This window comes from Aricia agestis, chromosome 6 (genome assembly GCF_905147365.1).
Source record: "Aricia agestis chromosome 6, ilAriAges1.1, whole genome shotgun sequence".
Classification (NCBI taxonomy): Eukaryota; Metazoa; Arthropoda; class Insecta; order Lepidoptera; family Lycaenidae; genus Aricia; species Aricia agestis.
The window spans coordinates 2,413,709-2,438,146 of record NC_056411.1 but is presented as its reverse complement, the minus strand read 5'-3'; the positions used below and the strand labels follow the sequence as shown (position 1 = coordinate 2,438,146).

General features: G+C 35.4%; 2 protein-coding genes across 2 annotated transcripts in view; one reads left to right on the top strand and one right to left on the bottom strand.

The window, feature by feature from the left end:
• Nucleotides 1–24,438, top strand: part of LOC121727992 (pikachurin) — a 145,512-nt gene that overhangs the window by 31,821 nt on the left and 89,253 nt on the right. The window lies entirely within an intron of this gene.
• LOC121727997 (alpha-N-acetylgalactosaminidase-like) lies at nt 19,637–24,128 on the bottom strand. Its single transcript, XM_042116083.1, has 9 exons — nt 23,871–24,128; nt 23,586–23,760; nt 23,282–23,456; nt 22,977–23,074; nt 22,729–22,890; nt 22,310–22,504; nt 21,759–21,923; nt 21,617–21,689; nt 19,637–19,820 (listed from the first exon to the last, which is right to left on the bottom strand). Exons 1-9 carry the CDS (start codon nt 24,038–24,040, stop codon nt 19,789–19,791), a joined length of 1,245 nt encoding a protein of 414 aa, XP_041972017.1. The 5' UTR covers nt 24,041–24,128; the 3' UTR covers nt 19,637–19,788.

The following is a 24,438-nucleotide window of genomic DNA, read 5'->3' as shown; positions in this document are numbered from 1 at the left end:
ATTCTAAGCATATGCTACAAACAAGTAAGATTTTGCACCGAGGTATACCTGGTATACCGTGTTTCGGAAGGTGCTGAGAGAACTCCTGATTCTTTATAGATACAAGTTTGGAGTTTCGGCGTTGTTTTAAGAACGGAAAGCATATGCAAATTACATTCATCATCATCATCATCACTACCATAATATTATACCATGCATCGTCTCATGATTATGAGCCTTTTCATAGTCTTTTGGATCGAGGCTCGAGTTTGTCAAGCGATAATTTAAAAAATAGAACTTAATATTATGAACCCGAAGAGTATGTTTGCTTGAATGCGCTAATCTCAGGAACTACAGGTCCGATTTAAAAACTTATTTCAGTGTTATATATCTCATTTATCGAGTAAGGCTAGCTAAGCTATAGGCCATATTATATTATATTATCACGCTTAGACTAATACGACCGAAGAAACTCAGGAAAATGTGGTAAAAACGGGGAAAATATTAGAATAGGTTTATCTCGCGAACTACTGGAGCAATATTTGGCACTTCTATAGAGTAGACCACGTGAAAGGAGTATTTATAGCTATTTTTATTCGAAAATGTACGGTTTCTGTGAAATCTAGTGTTAAAATAATTACTTTAATAATATTCTTACCCCCTTACTAATAAACGCTGTATAAGCTTTGAATAATACAGTGTTATGTTTTCTTCAATCCACAATTAAAAATATCACTTGTGTGACAGGAACAAAACACTGTATAACTATTCAAAGCTTATACAACGTTTTTAGTAAGGAGGATTGTGTTTAAAAAAAAGTTATAATTATTCTGTTTTAGAGTAAATATTGATGATTATTATTGATTACCAATTAGACAATAACGTTTCTGATAACCTACGCGAAAATACTATGTACTATGGACTCCATAGTACATATACTCGTATTCGCGTAGGTAATAAATTAAATATTACGAAAAGTAAACAAAGCTCATAATGGATGCCTATAATCCTACTACTTTAATTGTAAACAATTATAATTATCCGCGCAATTTAAAAAGCTAACAGTCCACAAAAGTCTCGTTACTTCAGTCAAGTTTTTTTTATTGAAATCGATAAGAATTGAAACACAGTAGTTGCAATATACGAGTGCCTTGTAGAGTACTATAGTACTACACCTGCGAAGCCTTATACAGTGCGGGCAGGCGGGGTGAACGACCCTTAATGCTCGGTCGGCAATGTCAACGGCATTACACACGCGCGCCCCACATCCGACTTGATTGAACAGAACCCTTCGCTATTTAACCTACATACAATGAAGTCCTTTGCTCAGCCGTAAAACGGATTGAGATCTGTAGCTCTACAGACTATGTGTATATCATAGCATTACGGAACTAATATCTTATAACCATCGCATACCAAAAAAGACGAGGGTAGTCGATAGACTTGCCCTTGCCTTGCCTTGCACAAATAGTTCACCTTTGAAGTATTTGTTCCATCGTAGGTTCATTCATTTGAATAGACTTTAAAAGAAAGCATTCAAGATACAAAAAGTCAAGCCAGTCCTTGTCTGGCATATTGGAAATCCCACAAGGCAGACAAAGATACCTTTGTCTGTCTTGTGAAACCTTACAGAGCTATACGCTTTTATGATCAAAATGTATGGAATTGACATAAGCGTTCGATAATAATACGAAGTTAACGTTTGACTCGAGAAATGTCAATTCCATACATTTTGATCGGCCATTCTATAAAGAAGCGATCATGAAAACGTCTTGGCTAAAGGGCCAGAATTGAGTTTTGATAATATTATTGCTAAACTGCAGCTTTATAACTACTAGATTGTTTATATTATATTTTTATTGTCATTCATCAAACCGTAATTTTGGCAACAAAAGGTAAAGGGAAGTATTAACCAATTTAGCCAATGTGTAGAATTAATAGGCATTTTACTGCGTTTAATTTTGCACCTGTTTACCGGGCGATTCGTATTTTTTATTCAATAATACAACCGGTCACGTATTTTGATCGGTCACCGCGTTTCTGTGTTTGACAGACACGAGGGTCCTAATTCCTATATCTTTTTTTTTTATGAAATAAGGGGGCAAACGAGCAAACGGGTCACCTGATGGAAAGCAACTTCCGCCGCCCATGGCACTGACACTCGCAGCATCAGAAGAGCTGCAAGTGCGTTGCCGGCCTTTTAAGAGGGAACAGGGTAATAGGGGAGGGTAAGGATGGGAAGGGAAGGGAATAGGGTAGGGTAGGGCAGGGAATAGGGTAGGGGATTGGGCCTCCGGTAAACTCACTCTGCGCGCTGCGCTGTTTCACGCCGGTTTTCTGTGAGAACGTGGTATTTCTCCGGTCGAGCCGGCCCATTCATGCCGAAGCATGGCTCTCCCACGATTAATCTGATAGGGCTGGTACTAAAGCGTAAACTAACTTCTGTTATTAGTAAACTTGTGTACACAACTGATGTTCTGAATTATGTACCATCGAGGAAATTGATTCATTGATCATGTCAATTTAATGATAATACTTCGATCGCGAATTCCAGAAATCACCGGTGCTCTTATGGGGCTTGAAGAATTAGTTGTGATCTGTCGGATGGGATTGACACAACGAGACCAAACTACATAGGTCCCCATCTGCCTAGGAATCAACTTCTCTGATAGTACATATACGTGTACTGAAAAGTAGGAAAATCTATATATTAATACGTGAGCCAAAAACTTTGTATCCCCTTTAATGAAAAATGAGGAAACGTAGGTGAATGAAGTTTTGCACAGTTATAGTTTTATGGTGAAGGAGTCCATCGAGCTAATATTATTTTGAAATTATGCTCTTATCATACATTAAAAAAAAAAATTATACACACCACAACACACACACTAGGAAAAATTACAGATTTTTGAGTGACAAGCCCTATACATACGAATTATACTCTTTTATTTATGGTTGAAGTCTGTTGACATTTGACAACAAGGTGAGAAATTGAAAATGGAGTTATAGTTAGGAGAGTATAGTTTTTTTTTATTGAATCTTAGATACTATTAGACAATGCCTACACGGCCAATAAAATTTATAGGGAAACATGTGGTGACTTCGGTTTCGTGAGAAGTATTCTAAGCATATGCTACTGTGGCGGTACCCACAATTCGCCTAACATTCCTGTATCGCGCTATCGAAGTTTCGGAGAACGGCAAGATATCTACAACGTCAGTGGGCTTCGGCCTGACCGAGCATGCAATCTCGCTCGGTCGGAAGATCTTCTTTTTCGGCCGCCACGAACAACGTTAAATTGGTGACCACCGACAAGAACACGCATCCTTCTGGACATCAATCATCATCAACACTCCCCGCCCCTCCGCATCACGTCAGCAGAGACATCAAGCATAACCGGGTCACCTCGACCATAAGCCGCGTTGGAGGTCCGCGCCGGTCGAACCCGCGTCTGGCTTGAACGGGGCAGCCATAGGCTACAACGACCGGTCAGCAAGCAGAGCACGGGGTCCCTCTCCTGGTCATTGCACGCGTAGCTTCGGCCCACACCTGACAACACAAGCGCATTGAAGTATTTCTCAATGCGCTTGAGAATGCCATAATTCGGGGGGGAGAGGTGTGGCGGTACCCACAATTCGCCTAACATTCCTGCAACGCGCTATCGAAGTTTCGTAGAACGGCAAGATATATACAACGTCTGAAATGACGTCAGTGGGCTTCGGCCTGACCGAGCATGCTATCTCGCTCGGTCGGAAGATCTTCCTTTTCGGCCGCCACTAATAACGTTAAATTGGTGACCACCGACAAGAACATAACAATAATAAAAAATTCATTAAGTAAAAGAAGTTTTTTATTACGTGTAAGTTACACGTAATAATAAACTTCTTTTACTTAATGAATTTTTATCACTGTGCAACCTGAAGCAATACAACAAAGTTCTAAATATTAATGGTCGTCTTCTCGATTTAACCTTATCTAATGTGAATAATTTAATTAAAAGTGTCAGTGAAACAACAGCATTAGTCGTACAGGACAAGCATCATCCCGCGCTTTTAATAAATGCATATCTGGATGGAGTCTCTAGAGAACTTCGTAGATGTCTTGCAGAACGACTAAATTTTAAGCAAAGTGATATCATAAACATTAAATTAGAATTAAAATATATAAAAACGGTGATAAGTCAAACTGCGAAAATTACAGGCCCATAAGTATTCTCTCATGTTTTGCAAAATTATTTTAATCCTTAGTCCATTATCACATTTATAATCATATAAAACCACTTATTTCACCGAAGCAGCATGGTTTTGTTAAGGGTCGCTCGACAGTTACTAATTTATTAGAATACAAAAATTATCTATGTAAAGCGTTCTCTGTGGGAGGTCAAGTAGACTCTATTTACACATATTTTTCTAAGGCATTTGACAAAGTCAACCATCACCTGCTCTGTGATAAACTAGCGTCTTATGGGATACATGGTAATTTATAAAGATGGATATGTTCATCATACCTTACTAACATGAGTCAGTTAGTCGCACTCAAGGGTTTTACTTCTTCTTCATCTACTACTGTAACGTCAGGAGTGCCCCAGGGATCTCATCTTGGGCCTCTCCTTTTTGTAATATTTATCAATGACTTGATTAAAATGTTATGCTGTAACCGCCTCTTGTACGCCGATGATCTGAAAATTTTCGCTTTAATATCGAAAACAGAAGACTGCTTAGCTCTTCAAAGAGATATCGATGCCATTTCAAATTGGTGCATTAAAAATCGTATGTACTTAAGCACTAATAAGTGTTCAATTATATCGTTTACCCTAAAAAGGAACAAAATTACCTGGAGCTACGCTATTAATGGTCAAACATTAAATCGTGTAACTGTGGAGACGTTAATATTAATTTATTGGATTTAAATTCCACAACTGTTAGATTCACATCTTTATTTAAATCATATAACCTTTGCAATTTGTTTCATGAACCTACAAGAGTCTGTGAGACCACAGCTACTTGTATTGATAACATATTTACAAATCTCATTCCCGATAAAAAAGAAATAATTAATAAGTTAAGCTCTGATCACTGTGGACAGTTAGCATCATTTAATGTCAATTGCGATAATAACGTAAAGGTTAATCTTGTGTTTGTTCCTGTGACTACAAAACGTATTGAGCAATTTAGAAGTAAATTAAATTCAAATATTCAGTCATTGGGTAGATCAAATAGCTCAGATGAAGCTTTTAATAATTTGTTTAAGGTAATAAGAACACAATTTAGTACAGTATTTACTTCTAAAACAGTTAGAAACGATAATAAAAAAACCAGATTTATTGAATGGGCAACTAAAGGAATTAAAATAAGTAGGCAAAGATTATATGAATTATATGATGAGAGGTGTAGCAACAGTAGTGAATCATTTAAAGCATATGTTAAAAATTATTCTAAAACCTTTAGAAAAGTTTGTAAAGCTGCTAAGGCTCTATATATCAAAAATAAAAAAAATTCTAAAAATAAAATCAAAACTACATGGAAGGTTATATCTGGTGAGACTGGAAACGTCACCTGTCGTAACACTGATTTTGAATTATACTTTGAAAATAAGAAGATTACAAATAATCTCGAAGTTGCGACGGTTTTTGAAAAGTTTTTTGCTGACATTCCAGTCTCAACTACAAAAAATCTAAATTCCTCACCAGAAGCTGCTGAAAAGCTACTCAGAGACAATGTAAAGGAATGTGATGTCAATTTCAAGTTTAGGGAAATTAGCCCTAGAGATATTATTGACATTATTGATTGATCTCTGGGGCATGTCTACAAAAATTATTAAATCGATAATTGACATCATAGCTCCTCATCTGGCAATAATTTTCAATGACTGCATTAAGAGTGGTGTTTTTCCTGACTTAATGAAGCACAGTAAGGTCGTACCTTTATTTAAAGCGGGAATTAAATCAGATCCGACTAATTACCGGCCTATTTCGATTTTACCGACTCTTAGTAAAATATTTGAAAAAATAATTTTACAGCAATTACTGTTACATTTTAATTTAAATAATTTATTACACAATAACCAATACGGTTTTACTAAGGGTCGTTCCACAACGGATGCTGGTATAGGTCTACTTTGTAGCATATTTGAAGCTTGGGAGGAGTCACAGGATGCCTTAGGTATTTTTTGTGACCTCTCTAAGGCATTTGACTGTGTCAAGCATGCTACTTTAGTCAAAAAATTGCACCACTATGGCATAAGGGACTCAGCACTCAGCATCCAATGGGACGAAAATAGAATTAGGTGTACCACAGGGATCCATTTTAGGACCATTTCTTTTTCTCATCTACATTAATGACTTACCTTATCTAGTTAAGGATAATGAGATAGTACTTTTTGCTGATGACACTTCACTTATTTTTAAAGTGAAGCGACGGCAGTCAAATTACGACGAGGTAAATAGTGCTCTCTCAAAAATAGTACATTGGTTTAATGTTAATAACTTACTTTTAAACTCTAAGAAAACCAAATGTTTAAAATTTACTTTGCCCAATGTTAGGCAAGTTCAAACCAATTTACTATTAAATGATGAGAAAATGAATTTGGTGGACTCCACGGTATTCTTAGGCATTACATTAGATAGTTTAGATAGAAATTACAGTGGGGTCCTCGTATTGCTAATCTTGCAGGTAAACTCAGTTCTGCAGCATATGCAGTCAGAAAAATTAGGGAAATTTCTGATGAAGACACGGCAAGACTAGTTTATTTTAGCTATTTTCACAGTAGAATGTCTTATGGTATGCTTTTATGGGGAAACGCTGCCGACATCAATACAATTTTTGTGCTTCAGAAGCGAGCTATACGCTCAATTTATAAAATGTCAGCTTTTGAATCTCTGAGAGAAAAGTTTAAAGAAATTGGTATTCTAACTGTTGCTTCTCAATACATTTTGGATAATGTATTGTATGTTAGAAAGCATTTAACTAAATTTAAAACTAAAAGTGATAGTCACGGTAGAAACACTAGAAATAGGCACAAGCTGGAAATACCAGTGATCAGACTTAGCAAAATAAGTAAATCTTTTAAAGGTCAATGTATACACCTTTACAATAAAATCCCGGAAAACGTTCAAAATCTATCAATTAATAAATTTAAAAAAGTAATTAAAGAACGTTTGTGTGCCAAAGCCTACTATACGGTCAAAGATTTCCTAAACGATAGCACATCTTGGGAGTAGGATGGCTGCTTGCAAGGCTGCTTCTACATTTATTATATGTGACTTACAATTGTGTATTCATATTGTATAGATTAAGTTATTTACATTGTAAATTTTATTTTTTTAAAAGACAAATTTTCCACTTTTTTACTAAAAAGTGGCCCCGTGCGAGTTTCTTACGCCGATTCTTCTCGCCGGGTTAGTTCCCGAACCGGTGGTAGGCAACATGTAGTTCAACATTCTGAAAATATTTGATTCAAATTTATTCAGAAATAAAACAAATTTTATTTTATTTTATTTTGTGGTTATGGACTTAGGAATCCTTTTTGATGATAAATTGTCATTTAGGGCACATTATGAATATATTACTAGCAAGGCTAACCAACTCCAGGGATTTGTTTTAAGGAATACAAAGGAGTTTAAAGCCTAGTAGTGCCTTATACTTATTTTCCGCTCTTGTAAGAACTACGTTAGAATATGGAAGCCCTATATGGTCCCCTAATTACAAAATACATATAGAGGACATTGAACGTGTCCAGAGAAAATTTCTTAAAATCATTTGCTATCGTCATTTTCCCGGTCGATCAAATTTAAATTACCATGATAGGCTTATGCATTTCAAAATAGAGTCCCTTGAAAATAGACGCATATTTTTTGACTTATTGTTCTTCTATAAAATTGTGCATAATATTGTTGATTCGTCGGAATTACTATCTGAAATTAGCTTAAATACCAAGTTTAGTGCACGTAGAGCTTATCGTACAAATTTATTTGCTTTACAGGTCTACAAGAATAATATTTCTTACTTTAACCCTTTAACACGTATGGAAAGAAAATATAATGAATTAGCTAAAGACAGCTTAAAGTTGGACATTTTTGAACACAACCGTAATAAATATATTCAAATCGTCAAAGACATCCTCCATAGCATATGTACCTCTGCAACTTATGAGTGAAATAAGTAACGTCCAAATGTACTGCGTTAAGTTAAAAACCAAAAATTGTGCAAGTTTTATGTTAATATTTTAATTTTAATGTGTGCACATATTTGTTACGTTGCGATCTAGATCTTACATTTAAACGTATATTAAATAGTTTAGTTGAGATTGTAATGTGTTTTGTGCATTTAAATAAATAAATAAATATTTGAAAAAACAAGTAAAAGAATACGTTATCCATTGTTTGTTCAATCTATAAATATCTATGCATAATGGCTGAGCCATTATTGTTGGAACACGTGTAGACTCAGCATGTGTACGAACAAATATTGTACGTAAGTCCTGTTCAAACATAGGCGGGGGCGTTTCCTTCCCTTACGCCCTTGTAGGAAGTAGAGTCAGGTAGAAACAACACAAGTATAAAATGTCTAGAACTAAAAGTACTACTAAAACTAAAACTTTTATAGGCACTTCTAGTGAAGTCAAAGTCAAAATAGGTGTCTTTTTTATGGTAGATGATACCTAACCACTGCCTGAGAATAAACTCGGTGAGAAGAACAGGCGTAAAAACTGAAAAAATAGGAAAATGATTTTTCTAAAAATGTGTTACAATACGATTAAAATTTAAGACTTCTTGAAGCACATTTTCGAGCTTTGAGGTAGTTTTAAATAGTTATAAAAGTTTGCATGTTTTGTCTCTATCGCTCCATATCAGATGGGAAAGTAACACAACCTGTATCCATAGTTATATTTTTTGTATTATGAATATTCTGCCATACTATAGTACCTTTCCGACAATTTCAATTGAAACTACTCTTATAAGTTTTTCGGTTACGTAGAATTATATGTTTGCCCCTTTTTAATTTTTCTAAAATTAAAACAAAATTGTATAAAAGTATTCTCATTTCATTTAAAATACCCAAGAAAGTTGGATAAAGAAACTATATTTTAAAAACTTTGATATAACCAGCTTTTTATATATTAAACTCCCATTTTATAAGACGCTTCTTTTTGATGAAACTACAGCAATATTAATTAAATAATATTCAGAAACAATGGCTCATAAAATTTGTTTGAATTTTATACCAAGTTAATAAATAAAGATTTGGCTACATCACTTTTGGAGCATATTTACTGAGCAAACTGACATGAATTTTTAAATGAGTTTCGTAATATTTTAGTGATTTAAATCTTGAAAATTCGTTGAGATAATTATGATATATTATTTATGTCAACTAGATGACCCCGTAAACTTATCACTTCCTTCCTAATACTTTGAATACCAAGTTTTATCTTTTTATACAGCAAAGCATAACTAAGTTTCAAACAAACAATAAATAATATCCAAAGCATTGAGTCTAATACAAGAAGCTATTAACGACTATGCAAATTATTTACTATATCAACACAAACAGCACAAATCTTAGGCGCCGCGCTAAATCAACAGCTACTTGCAGACACAAAAACAGAGCTATTAGGGTTGAGCCATATCTACGGAATTTGGGCTGCGTTTTGCCCGGATAAACTGACGTGGAAGAGCCATGCTTCGGCACGAATGGGCCGGCTCGACCAGAGAAATACCACGGGCTCACAAAAAACCGGCGTGAAACAGCGCTTGCGCTGTGTTCCGCCGAGTGAGTGAGTTTACCGAAGGCTCAATCCCCTACACTTTTCTCTTCCCTACCCTCCCCTATTTCCTTCCCTACACTCCCCTCTTCCCTTCCCAAGTCTCCCCTATTACTCTATTCCCTCTTAAAAGATCACCTGCAGCTCTTCTGATGCTGCGAGTGTCCATGGGCGACGGAAGTTGCTTTCCATCAGGTGACCCATTTGCTCGTTTGCCCCCTTATTTTATTAAGAAAAAAAGGTACCCATTAATATTGAATATCAGGCTCTATGCTAGGTTACGTCCTACTTTGCGTAGGACGGGATACGACTTACTATTCGTAAGATGTGACTTTGGAGTTATATTTGTATCGATTCACGTGTCACGCGCTTTCAAAACAGTGTCACTATTGTTTGGTAATATTTATTTATTTCTTTATAAGACTCGCCAACAGCAAAACACAGAAATATATTTAAATATACTTAAACTAAAACATGCACTCATGTTTAAGCTAATTATAGGCGTGTACAGCATTCATTAAGAACAGTAGATATTATTTCTTAAATCTAATAATGATCGTGTACAGCATTCATTAAGAACATTAGATATTATTTCTTAAATCTAATAATGATAACAATGTAGTTTTAATATCTTTATTTCAACTTATTATTGTCTGTTAGAAAACAAGTTATTCTAACGTAAAATATATATTCTCGTTTTGAGCATATTATTATGTTTCAAGACTGTGATAGAATAGTTAATAAAGGGTTTATTTATTTTGTGGTTTGTATAGGTGCAAGATCAATACAGGACCAATTCACCCTAATATTGACATTGTGCTCATGTAATGTCTACCTTTAATGTGCGTTAAGAGGGCGACAAACCCCAAAAATCAAACATCGTCCTTCTCTCTTCTCACTCACGCCGATCTTTCATATGCCAGGTGAAAAAGGACGACGCGGATTCATCGCCAAATTAGTTTTTTCTCAATAACTCGATAAATATACAACATTTAAAAAATCCGCTAGGTCGATCTCTCAATGATAGAATTTTAAACAATGTGTTAAAATATTAACTTAGTTATCATCTATACATCTTTGTGATTTTTTTTCTATCGAGAAAATTTTAAGATATCGTGTTTTTGCTCAGATCGAATTCTCGGAAATATAATGTAGTATCTAATTTTATAAAATGAAACAATTCGGGGCTTATTTTCAAGTATAAAAATGAATTATAAAATCGATACTTTAGGGTTAGTCGCCCCCTTAATATGCGTTAACGCAACGATGATTACGGCTGGTGTGTGACTACCCTTACCAGCTGGCAGCTTAAAAACACTTCCCAGCTAAGAGGCGAATTATTCCCAGCGCTGTTTCAAAGTGTTGCATTTTAATTTACATTTAATTTTAAAACGTCATTTGTAGTAAAATGCGTAGTGAGAATAACCAGTCTATTAAAATAACACAGTTACGTTTATGTTAAGGTTTGAGTAAAAGTGTTAAATAAAATTATAGCATGAGGTAATATTGTTATGGTAAAGTTTACTTTCAAATTACAATAATTGCTTACAAGATATAGGTATATCACTCAAACTGTAGTGGCTATCTAAAAATTACTTTTTTGAGACACTACTATAAACTTTATGAAATTAAGAAGAAGAATTACGCTTTATTTATGTGTTTTTCTTACATGCCCACCATTCTGTATCGCCATATTGATATAAGTACGGGAGTCCTAGAACATTTTTTTTTGTTTACTATCAATCTAATTTATTGTAAGTAGCTTCATTTTGATAAAACGAACAACATGTTTATTTGCGAAAAATCTTGAAAGTGGTAGCTAACAGAAATAGAAAGGATTTCATACTTTGACTTGATGGTCCTAAAATATGGATTTTTCTATTTATAGGACAATGTTACTCTTAAATTATATAACTGTTAACCTATCAATATACAAAAAATCAGCTTGTTAGGGTTCCGTTTTAGGGTTCAGTAGTCAACCAAGTTTTGTTTATTACAGAACCCTATAACGGAACCTAACGAGCTGATTTTTTGTATATTGGTAGATTAGTAGTCATATAATTAAAGAGTAACATTGTCCTACAAATAAAACAGTCCATATTTTAGGACCATCAATTCAAAGTATGAAATCATTTCTAAATCTGTTAGCTACCACTTTCGAGATTTTTCGCAAATAAAAATGTAGTTCGTCTTATCAAAATGAAGCTACTAACAAAAAATTTGCTTGATAGTAATATAAAAAATGTTCTAGGGCTCCCGTACTATATGTATAATTAGTCACCCGTATAAGTTCTGACTATATTAATAAATTATTCGGGAAGTTTCATCAAACTTCGCTCAAGCTCGGAATTATCGCCGCATGGCGCGGTTTATACATTAACTTAATCACTTCTTACGTAACTGATGAAGATTGTAAAATTATTTAGTGATTTTATTATATTTTGTGGGTGTTTTGCTGCTGCACATTTTTACATCTCACTTGATATTGACTTGATAACTATACTTTTTACCACGATAAAACTTTCTTTTAAACTCAGGACTTAACCCCGGTCTTGTGCAAAATTTTAGATTTTCAGAGTTTTCCAGTTCAAAAGTATATAATTTACTATTATTTATTCAACAAATGCACTTATCAATATAAAATGTCTGATAGCCGATTCTCAGACCCACTGAATATCCATATAAAATTTGGTCAAAATCAGTAAAGCCGTTTCGGAGGAGTACGCGGCCTAACATTGTGACACGAGAATTTTATATATAAGATGTAGGTATTGGTTTCATAATATATTATCATGTAGGTATTGATTTCATAATATATTATCATGTAAGTATTGATTTCATAATATATTATCATGTAGGTATTGATTTCATAATATATTATCATGTAAGTATTGATTTCATAATATATTATCATGTAGGTATTGATTTCATAATATATTATCATGTAATTATCATGTCACATTATGTTCTACAGTTGATTTCTTAAACTGTAGAACATAATGTGGAAGGACATAAGACTACTATATGACGCCCGCAACTCCGTTGCGCCAAAATTCGTTTATCACGTGGGAACCGTACATTCTTCTAGGATACTAAGTATCATTGCCGGGACTAAAAGTATATTTATACAAAATTTCAGCAAAATCGGTTCAGTGGCTTAGACTTGAAGAGGTAACAGACAGACAGACAGATAAATAGACGCACTTTTGCATTTATAATATTATAGTATGGATTCATCATGAATGTGTACAGTGCAACAGAAATTATATAGGAAACTGTAGTTTCTGTTGCACTGAAAGTTTAAGTAGTTCAATCGCTAGCAATTTCGATGTTTGATTTAAAAATGAAATGTTCATATTTGCGGTGTATGTGTATTGTGTATGTTTCCATAATTATATTCATTCCATTCAAGTCGAAGCCCGCAGCAAAATACGAGAGCGTAGCGAACAATACCAATACAAATAACCTACCGTGATATCGACCAATGAAATTCATCGGCCGAAATATAGCTTGCGGATCGCGAGTCAAATACAGTTTCATTATTCAATTTCAATTCGTAAGTGCTTATTGTATTAGAGATTGCTTGTTGCATTCAGGCCCTATCGACTAATGAAAACTGTTCCCGAATGCAGGTCCTGTGGCATGCGTTTTAGAAATCTCCCGCACCCCGCATACGGACCCTATCGACCAGTGCAATTCGACTAGAAACGCATTGATACGTCGTAGTATGACTACGCCGTAGCATTGATACGTCGTAGTATGGCTACGCCGTAGGATTGATACGTCGTAGTATGGCTACGCCGTAGTATTGATACGTCGTAGTATGGCTACGCCGTAGCATTCATACGTCGTAGTATGACTACGCCGTAGCATTGATACGTCGTAGTATGGCTACGCCGTAGCATTGATACGTCGTAGTATGGCTACGCCGTAGTATGGCTACGCCGTAGTATTGATACGTCGTAGTATGGCTACGCCGTAGCATTGATACGTCGTAGTATGGCTACGCCGTAGCACAAATAGCATTTTTACGTCGTAGTACGCTGTACGGATAATAGGTATACTATTTGTACATAGCTGCATTAAATCTACTAATAGGACGATAACTTACAGCCCCTTAACAGAGCGTCAGAAGTTGTAACGTGTAAATCCCGATCAGACCAACAACAGCGCGATCCCCGACTTACGTAACTCCGGCCTTAGACAACTTTGACAAAATAGCTTCAACTTTTCCAAGTCTTATCTTTCCCTTTGTTCAAACAAACGTCTTCAATGTTCAATATTCCGACAGATTATAATGCGACGCGGTGACGCCGTTTGCTTTGATGTACTTTATGACTAGATGTTGCCCGATATTTTGTTGCATCGTTATTCGAATATTACGGGGAACCGCACATTTTCGAGTCCTTTTCCGGGACACAAAGTATTGTACCCATCAAGATCTATTAAACTGTTCGAGCATAAAGGAATTTTGCATTTTATAATATTAGAATAGATGTCGTACCGTAAAATGCATTAAATAATTAAGGCTTTTAATCTATCATTTACTTTTAGGTTTGAAGCCAGTTGCTTAAGATCTGACATACAAATATTAGATTTTATCTCAAAAGGTAAGGTTATTACGTTTTGAGATAAAATAGAATGCTAATAATATATTTTGTATATTTATGCGACAATCTTTATTACGGTATGTCAATGACTGGGAGAGGAGAGGATGATTACAGAGGGAGTACCCTTTTTTGTCTATTTCCAGGCTTAATCTCGGCACGTGAACTCTGATCTTCCGAAAGCTGGCGTTATGCTTGTTACTTCGGTATGAGGCTGTGTTCACATCAAACTGTCAGTTACCGAGTAAGCGAGCGATACGCAGTTTATGGTATTTCTATGATATAATTATCATACAATATACAATAGTATATCCCACAACCTGTACATTTCGCGGTACATTTTACGGAAAAACTACCACGCCTATTGATTTGTGCTTTAATATAGTAATTTTTATTTATATGTAGATGTGTTATCAACTTATCATATTCAGTCAGTCAATGTGTGACGACGCGAGTCTTCACAAAACTCGGCCTCTAGCAATTTTATATTTTATTGCACACTTACCGACAATACGGTATTCTATTGAGTCAATAAGCTTGCATAGTGTGATTAAAAGTTTACGCCAACGCGCGGTTAGCAAACTTTGCTTGTCTTGGATTGTTACATTTAACCAGGCGTTACATACTTCATTAGCATTGTTGCCGCGCTTACTACCCGCGAGGACCGCCACCGTCACCGTGACGTCGCCGACAAACATTTAAATAAAATGCCACTTTATGACCCAGGCTATAAGTTTCATTTTGCGCTACGCCACTACAAAGTAGCGGCGGCATGGTCGCTAGACCAATGTCGATAAAAAATTAAACCGATAGCGTAGGTCATAAAGTGGTATTTTATTTGGATTTTCGTCGGTGACGGCGGCCTTACAATCAGCGTCCGACAGTCACTTTGGTGTGAACGCAGCCTAAATTAATCAAAAACGGATGAGCTCAGTCTGTTCAACCCTCATTTTAGATTTAGCGCTAAAATTTCACAGAAATACATTTCATAAACCTGTGAATTTCATATTCCTTTGTTGAAAATAATATTAATACAACGATTTGTGTATTTCAAGTGTTATTCAAAATAATACTCACCTTGTCTACAGTGAAGCTTTCATTATTAGTTTGGAATAATCTAGGTTCATTCAAATTGTATGCCTGTCTTCAGTTTCACTTTATCTACTCATGTGTTTCTCATACGTTCTATATCACATTATTAACACAGAGGTAAATAGGTACATATAGGTACATAGGTACACGAATTTGTATTTATTTTGTGTTTCTTTATTGCTTGTTTACCTTGTTTACTTGAAAACTAAAATTACCTATAGGTAGTTATATAATATGCTCATACTACAGAATTACAGATCTTCTGATGTTGCGAGTGTTCTCGAGCGACGGTAGTTGCCTTCCATCGGGTGACCTGTTTGCTCGTTTGCCTCGTAATTTTATGTAATATGCTCATACTACAGAATTACAGATCTTCTGATGTTGCGAGTGTTCTCGAGCGACGGTAGTTGCCTTCCATCGGGTGACCTGTTTGCTCGTTTGCCTCGTAATTTTATGTAATATGCTCATACTACAGAATTACAGATCTTCTGATGTTGCGAGTGTTCTCGAGCGACGGTAGTTGCCTTCCATCGGGTGACCTGTTTGCTCGTTTGCCTCTTAATTTTATGTAATATGCTCATACTACAGTAGGGATGTTCCAATTAAAGTTTTCCCGTGGCTAAATTTGTTTTTGGCCGGAGCCGGGAGCGAGTACGCCAAGACGCTGAGAACTTGTTACAGATTATGTAATTAACTCGCGTGCTTTATTATGTACGACTTGAGAACACTCTTAAGTCTTAAATCGCGAGTTAAGAGGCTGTCTTTATTAAAAGTTTAAACTTAAGTTGACTGTTGTGTAGGAGTCCTACAGATAATACTTCGCATTTTTATAGATTTTATGATTACTTAATTAAATGAAGATTTTGATATAAAGTCCGAACATATATTTAGTTAAACCTCTTATCACCTTTATATTTGTAGACTCTTGTACTATACGTGATGTAATCAAATGGTTTATAGAAGAAGTATAAATTCTGGACCTTTGCTTTACAAACACAAAAGGCAAAAACCCATAAGCGTAAAAGAGAAAGTTATAGGTTTGCCCTTAAGCTCAACCTTATATTTAATTAAAAATATTATTAATTTTTTTTTCATAATTTGCTATCATACCCTTCTATTCATTACAATTTTTCTTATTGCCCCTTCAACCCTTTTGAGCTCCAAAAATGTAAGAACAATTTAAATGAATAATTCCACCATTAGCGGTCTCTTGGACTACATTCTTGGAGTTATTTGCAAAATGTTTGGCACCCCGCCAGCACGGGTTGAGTATAAAATGATTAATGATATGAGCTCCCGTTGGGTTACGTTCTTTGATAGTTTAATAGTACGTGCGTGAGTAGGCGAAGGTGTACTTAAGTTGATTGTAGGTATTAAGATTCTCTACCTGCTTTGTTGAGATCCGAATATACTATCAGAGAAATTGATTTATAGGCAGATGATGGACCTGTGTCATTTTGTTATGTAAATTCGTGATCTGTCAGCTGGGTTAGACAAAATGCGACCAAATTACGTAGGTCACACCTAAGGGCGTTTGTGCACTACACGAAATTTTTCCGTCCGGCGTTCATAACTTTCACGTTTGCCATATTAATCGGGACGCCGCGTCGCGCCGGATGGTAAAATTCCGTGTAGTGCACAAACGCCCTTGGGTCAAATTCTCTCGTAGTGCTATTGTCTATTAATTAATAAAGTTGCTTTTCCACTAATATAAATTCGCTTCATGGCACTATTTGGGATCGACTAGGAGACAAAAAATGCATCACATCTTCTTAACAAGAACGTCGCGTTGCTTTGGACACTCTTATCATCTTTAAAATAGATTCCATTTCCTCCATTTCCTTGATTGAAATCCGTAAATGTGGGTAAATACCTATTGTTGAAATACGGGTCAATATTAAATTTTGTTTCGCTTCTTACATTTTTGTTCTTTAAAAGCTATCAAGTCGGAATGAAAAACAAATACCGACTCAATACAGCTATGCTCCCTCTAATCTCTTGGACGCGGAATCAACACCATCCAAACGTAAATCGCTATTGTCACCTTCAAAATTAACCAATTTCTATTCCTTCTCAATATTTTAAGACGGTCTTTTTCATACGGCTAATCCCATTATCGTTTTTCATAAATTATTTAATAAATACTTTCGTTATAAGTACATAATTTATAATATAAATGTTATGTATAGAGATTGGTTTTACAAAACGTGTTTGTCTGTTTGAGTATGTTATTAAACTGAGCCAACGCCAGAGGTGTGTGTTCTATTATTATTTGCTAGGATGATGATTTTTATTTGGTACTTCGACCTCACCCCTCATTTTAGACGACATATTTCACAAATGTATTATGAGCATGGCAGTGGCATTTTTTCATTTCAGCTTAACTTTTGTTTCAAAAATGGCTAATAAAACCATTACACCTAAAGAGCTAAGCCATGCGCCTGAAATTCGATTGATTTTCTAGGAATATGACTTCAGTAAGCTATTTTTTTTTTTTCAGCAACTTTAAAACGATGGTTCCCTACAAAATCCCTAGACATCTTTTATGGAAACACTCGCAGTTGTTGGAACCGAATACTCATATGCAAGCTTGTCCCGCTAACACAGCAATATAAATTACTAACACAATTTAGAGATTTAGCAACTAACAAAGCTATCAAATGAAATCGGTCAAAAGTAGGTCAGTAACAGCAATCAGGTTTAGGTATTCCTTTTGATCGCGGGCTGCGCGATGGGTCGGAAGTGTGTCAATAGTGCTCCTGTGCGATCGACTGGAATTTTCCATTCTAATACTATTTAATGACTATGAGCAACACAAATGCAACATTTAATAATGCACATCGATTTGAGAATATAGCGATGAAACACAATTTTTCTGGACTATTTCTACTGTATTTAAGAATAAGTATAATATTACGGAAATAGTGAAGAATTTGTTTTATATAACTTTCGTTCCTTGAAAATAATTGTTTTATATAAACAAGGAATTTATCAAAATCCTTTCTTAGCGGATGCCTACGTCATAATATATACCTGCATGCCAAATTTCAGCCCGATCCGTCCAGTCAATCAGTTAGTAAGTCACCTTTGAGTTTTATATATATAGATTATTTTTAAGGAACCTACATGAGTTTCTACTAAAATCAATGTTTAATGTTTCAATAAAATTTAGTAATTATCCTATTGAGACAGGCCTACCTTCTAACTAATCGGAAAGAAAGACTTCGCCACTACTACACTACAATATTGCTACTTTGTAAAATGTCCAGAAGATCATTCGCTGTCTAAATATTTTTATTGACGATGGGATAAAATATGTAACTCCTTGTAGGCAATATGGCCTCTTCACGTTGCCCATATTGAACCAATTTTATGGTACAACTTTTTTTTTATCACTATCAAGCAATTTTTTTTTGTGAGTAGCTTAATTTTGATAAGACGAACAACATTTTTATTTGCGAAAAATCTTGTTACGAGTAGGGTTCCGTTTTACGGTTCAGTAGTCAACCAAGTTTTGTTGATTACAGAACCCTGTAACGGAACCCTAACGAGCTGATTTTTTGTATATTGATACGTTAATAGTTGTATAATTTAAGAGTAACATTGTCCTACAAATAAAACAGTCAATATTTTAGGACCATCAATTCAAAGTATGAAATCCTTTCTATATCTGTTAGCTACCACTTTCGAGATTTCGCAAATAAAAATGTTGTTCGTCTTATGAAAATGAAGCTAATCACAAAAAATTTGCTTGATATTAATAAAAAAAATTGTTCTAGGGCTCGCGTATTATTTATTGTTCGCCTTATCAAAATAAGCTTCATTTTGATAAGACGAACAAATAGTACTCACAAAAAAATTACTTGATAGTAATCAAAAAAATGTGTTCCAGGGAACCCGGACTATTAGTTATCGTAGACATGAGTCTACAATAACAATTTACTAATAGTCCAGGTTCCCTGGAACAACGAAAATAACATTTTACAACATAAGAGCAATTAAATTATTTTCCCTGCCCTAATTTCCATTGTTAGTAACCCACTTTATCCATTCATGTCTTCAATTACGAACGTATGGGCATATTTGTCTGTTTTCCATTGACGACTTGGATTGTTCATGTATTAGACAGCTTCACAAACATGGCTGCTATAATTATTATTCATTATGGTTCAATAAAGACCAATCAAACAAATAAATAACAACAAATAAATATATTAATTAAGTACATTTTGAGCTAAATAAATATGACTTTAGAGTGGTTTAAAAACCTATGTATTACATTGTAACTATATTCACCGAGATTCAAAATTCCTCACTCTTTGTTTTCCAAATTCACTGGCAGCTAAAGTTATAGTGGGTATAGAGTATACAGTATTACATCTGAAAAGAAAAAGGTTCACTTATTAAGTCTGAATTAAAGACAGTTTTACTTAATTATTGTATTAAATATCATGTAATGTGTTCTGTCAAAATATTTCGTAATTAAAAAAAATATATATACGTGGGAGAGCCATGCTTCACCACGAATGGGCCGGCTCGACCGGAGAAATACCACTTTCTCACAGAAAACTGGCGTGAAACAGCGCTAGCGCTATGTTTCGCCGAGTGAGTGAGTTAACCGGAGGCCCAATCCCCTACCCTATTCCCTTCCCTACCCTCTCCTATTCCCTTCCCTTCCCATCCCTACCCTCCCCTATTACCCTATTCCCATCTTAAAAGGCCGGCAACGCACCTGCAGCTCTTCTTTTTTTTTTAAACGTTTATTCCAAATCAAAAATACAAAAGTGGCTTAAAATAGTTTCCCGCCAAACTAAAAAGTGCTGTGAGTGTCCATGGGCGACGGAAGTTGCTTTCCATCAGGTGACCCGTTTGCTCGTTTGCCCCCTTATTTCATAAAAAAATTATCGAAGGAGAGATACTACTTCGTATCTCTACATATTAACCGACTTCCTAAAGGCTTTTAGAGACAAGGGGCTATGCAGTAACAATGTAACTGATGATGATGATTGTAATAAAACTACAAAGAAACAGCGCCTGTAATTACTTTTAGATTGTAGTTGCTATGGAAATACATCGATAAAATCTTTTATTATGGCCATAAAAATGTTATTATCATTATTACTGGCCTACAAAGTTACTTTTTGCTATGAATTTTATATAGAGACTAGTATCACGGCGCAGCATTTTTAAGACAGCATTTGATAGAATGATTTCATGATTACTAATTTAATTTGATGAACTTTAGACATAAACTCCTATACATTTTCTGAAGAAAAAAAAACGAGTCATTTTGCATCCGTTGTGGATGATTTTAAATACAGAATTTTCAGAGCGAAATAATCACTCTTCAAATACTGTAGTGCCTGGGACAAGATTTTAAATGTCCTTATGGTTGCCCAAGCGCATACGGCATTCTCACAACATAGTCGACCTAGTCCAGAGGAATGAGCAGGTCAATACGACTGGCACCAACTATGTTCAGGTTTCCTCACGATGTTTTCCTTCATCGTACGAGCGACCGTATTATGTACTTGAGATCAGAAAATGTCTCATTGGTACACGCCTCCACCCGGGATCGAACCTGCACCGTCTCGAGTGCGAACCAAAGGTCTACCCATTAGGTTTTGTCTTTTGACAAACTCAACATGAAATTAAAACAAAATAATCGTTAAATTTATCTGAGTGTGGCCGTTAGACAAGCAAGGTATAAGCAATAGACTCAATACCTGCACGGATCGGTGCCGAGCGATGTGTTATCAATATTTTATTCCCGTTTTGCGATATTAAATTCTTTTTAGACGAGCGCGTGTCGCTCATGCTTTATTAATTTATCGCGTTGACGACCTGTGTTTATGGATATCGAGTGTACTGAAGGATGAAGTGTTTAAAATAAAATTTGATGACTTAGTTCAGTGTGCCGAGTGCGATTTTCTGACAACACTCACCGTTAAGAAGATAACCTACAATTATTTGCCGTCCGCTATTATAGTTACCGTCATTAAATTTTTGTTCTTGTCGTAAAGAATGACTATGTTCAAAACTGCACTCCTAGTGGCTAACATTATAGTTAACATCTTGACGGCAAGAAGCGATCGCAACTCGCCATCAGCACATTATTATTATATGTAAAATTAAGATTTACAGGGAACTCGTAAAATATTTACAACAAAACATACCTTCGGCAGGCACCGTGAGATTCAACGTCTCATTCAAAGTTATATTCCTTAAAAACGTTCGGGCGAATATATCCTGAAACAACAATAATTTATTACGAAACTTCTTAGACGAAACAGAAGAAAATTAAAACGTATATATTACCATAATCGTATAACCATCTGTGGAGTTGAGGCCGTATCGGCCGGGTGCGAGCGAGACGGTCGTATCCTCAGGGGCGAGGTTCACGAGTGCGAAAGAGACGGAGTTATAGGCATCGCCTTTTTTCGGCAGATGCGGTTTTACCCACAGCGTAATTGAGTTTGTCAGCTGAAACAATGTTTACAATTACGTCATTAACCTGCGGCCACACTAAGTCAATTGACTGATTGGCAACAACCTGTAATGGCGATAGCCTAACCCATTTACTAATCTAATATTTACCAATAGTTTACAAGATGTCCTTGTTTGTTAGATGACAAAGAATCAAATCTTATGTTAAGGGTGGACCAACCAAATTTTAAATGTCGACTCTTATTTTTCAATGCATAGCAGCTGGTCACTCTGGATAAAAATCTTAGGACCACTTGCAGGATCAGGTTAAAGTTTAAATCTATATTATTTATCTTATTAGACACAAAAAACGAGAGCGACTATATTATACACAACCTATAGCTAGATGGCTAACTCTACTAACAAATTGAAATCAAGAATACCTCATAAGGTCTCGCCATAACACCCAATGGGTCTTGCGCAATGGCCATAAGGTCTAGATTCGTCAGTAGCTCCCTCTCATTCGCGGTCAGCTGGTCCATGTCGCAGCTCAGTAGTAGTGGCGCAGAGAGCATCGCATACACTGACACCTGGACGCGGCTCTGGCTATCTGTGAGAGCGCCCGTGCCGAGTATCAGCTGTGAAAAAAATAAATGTCAAGTTGGCTGTAATATGCTATAGAATATACAGTTCGACAAAGCCTTTGTGAATGTGGGCGCTGCAGGTAAAGGAGTCAAAAATGGCGTTTTATTACTAACAAAGCTTCCTGACTTCTTGAAAAAAAGTAAGGTAGTTATATAAGTCCATAATAAATGAGTTATTATTTTTTTTTTACATCAACTATAAAGTAAATGATATTTACCATATCCGGATCATTCCATTTGCCCGGTCCATGGTGCGGGCTGAGCTCAGTGTAGGCATCCTTGTAGTGTGTAATGATAGCTTTCACCGCGTCCCATGATAGTGCCACATCATGGTAGTTCCGCCACATGTTGCAATGCTGAGCCACTGTTGTGTAGTTTGGCTAAAATAAGTATATAACAATGATTGGTTTGAGCAAGAATATTAACAAACCATTCTAAATAGAAAGTCTTAAGTAGGTAAACTTACCTTTTTGTTGTGTATAAACTCAATATAGTATGGCCAACTACATGAATACACCATTGGTCTTTCTGCTGCATCTATATGTTCACCAAGTTTTATGTAAGCTGAAATAAAAAATATATATTACAGAACACTTTAAAACTACTTTTCTTTGACCCATATTTTGTTTAGTACTAGTATTTATATTAATTTTAAAAAATAAAATATAGAAGAAACAATAATGCAACTCAAATGCATCAAAACATACTCATGCATATTTTCATACAATTGTAAGATTCAAATAACTTTGTTTACATAATATAAACACTTACCAACATTCAAGAAGTTTTCATCAACAAAGCACCCGTCAACTTTCAAGTAGTCAACCCCCCATCTGGCAAACATGTTGGCATCGGGCTTAAAGTACCCCCGCGACCCGGGGTAGCCCATGCAGGTCTTCTTCGCTATGTTAGTGTACATTCCAAACTTCATGCCACGCTTATGAATCTGTCAGTACATACAATGTTGAAGGTAACAAACAAATAATTCCTCGCATGATATGAATTAAAACTATCAACTAAAGTCATTGGAAGTCACTGAACTATCTATATCCAATTATTATAAAAATTGACTTACATAATCTGCAATATATTTCATGCCCCTCGGAAATCTCTTCTTGTCCGGCACAAGTCTTCCAAATTGATTCCGTCGCTTCTCCGACCAGCAGTCATCAATAATGATGTATTCAAAGCCGGCCTCCATGTAGCCTTCTGAATAAAACTTATCAGCAACCGAGAGAAGTAGCTTTTCACTGCAGAAATAAGAATTATTAAATTCTTATGCAAATTAAAAATTGAATTAAGCAATTACAATGAAAATTTATGAAATATTGTTTTTTATTTGTGACCTACTAAAACTTACTTTAGGCATTTTGAAGGATTATTTTCACAGTCTACACTACACTGATAATATCCCCAAGACATCCATCCCATAGGTGGTTTTCTAGCTAGCCCATTTTCAAGTAATTTCACGTTTAAAAACAAGTTACAAAATATTAAAACCCACAATATTAAAGTCTGTGTGCTCGTCATGGCAATTTTTGGCTATAAGATTAACACAATTTACTAATTGTTACTCACAAAATAAAGAACTACATCTTATTATAATAATATCATGGTTACACAAGTGGTATTTTAAAGCAAAATAAAAATTAAGTAATAATTCAAACTGGAAACTGGAAAGTTTTGTTTACAACTTATTTGACGTCGATGATTGACATTTCACCTTAAAAGTCAATGCATTTCACAGGTGCAATGAAATGTCAAGTGTCAACTAATGTAAATATTTTATAAGCAACCATAGACATAATATATCCTGTAGCATTATAGGTTTATGATAGCAACATTGCTAACTAAATTAGCGCTAATGTCGAGTACAGGGCTGTAGCTAAAGTCAGATTTGAGGTAGGGCAGCATTGGTGACAGGTAGG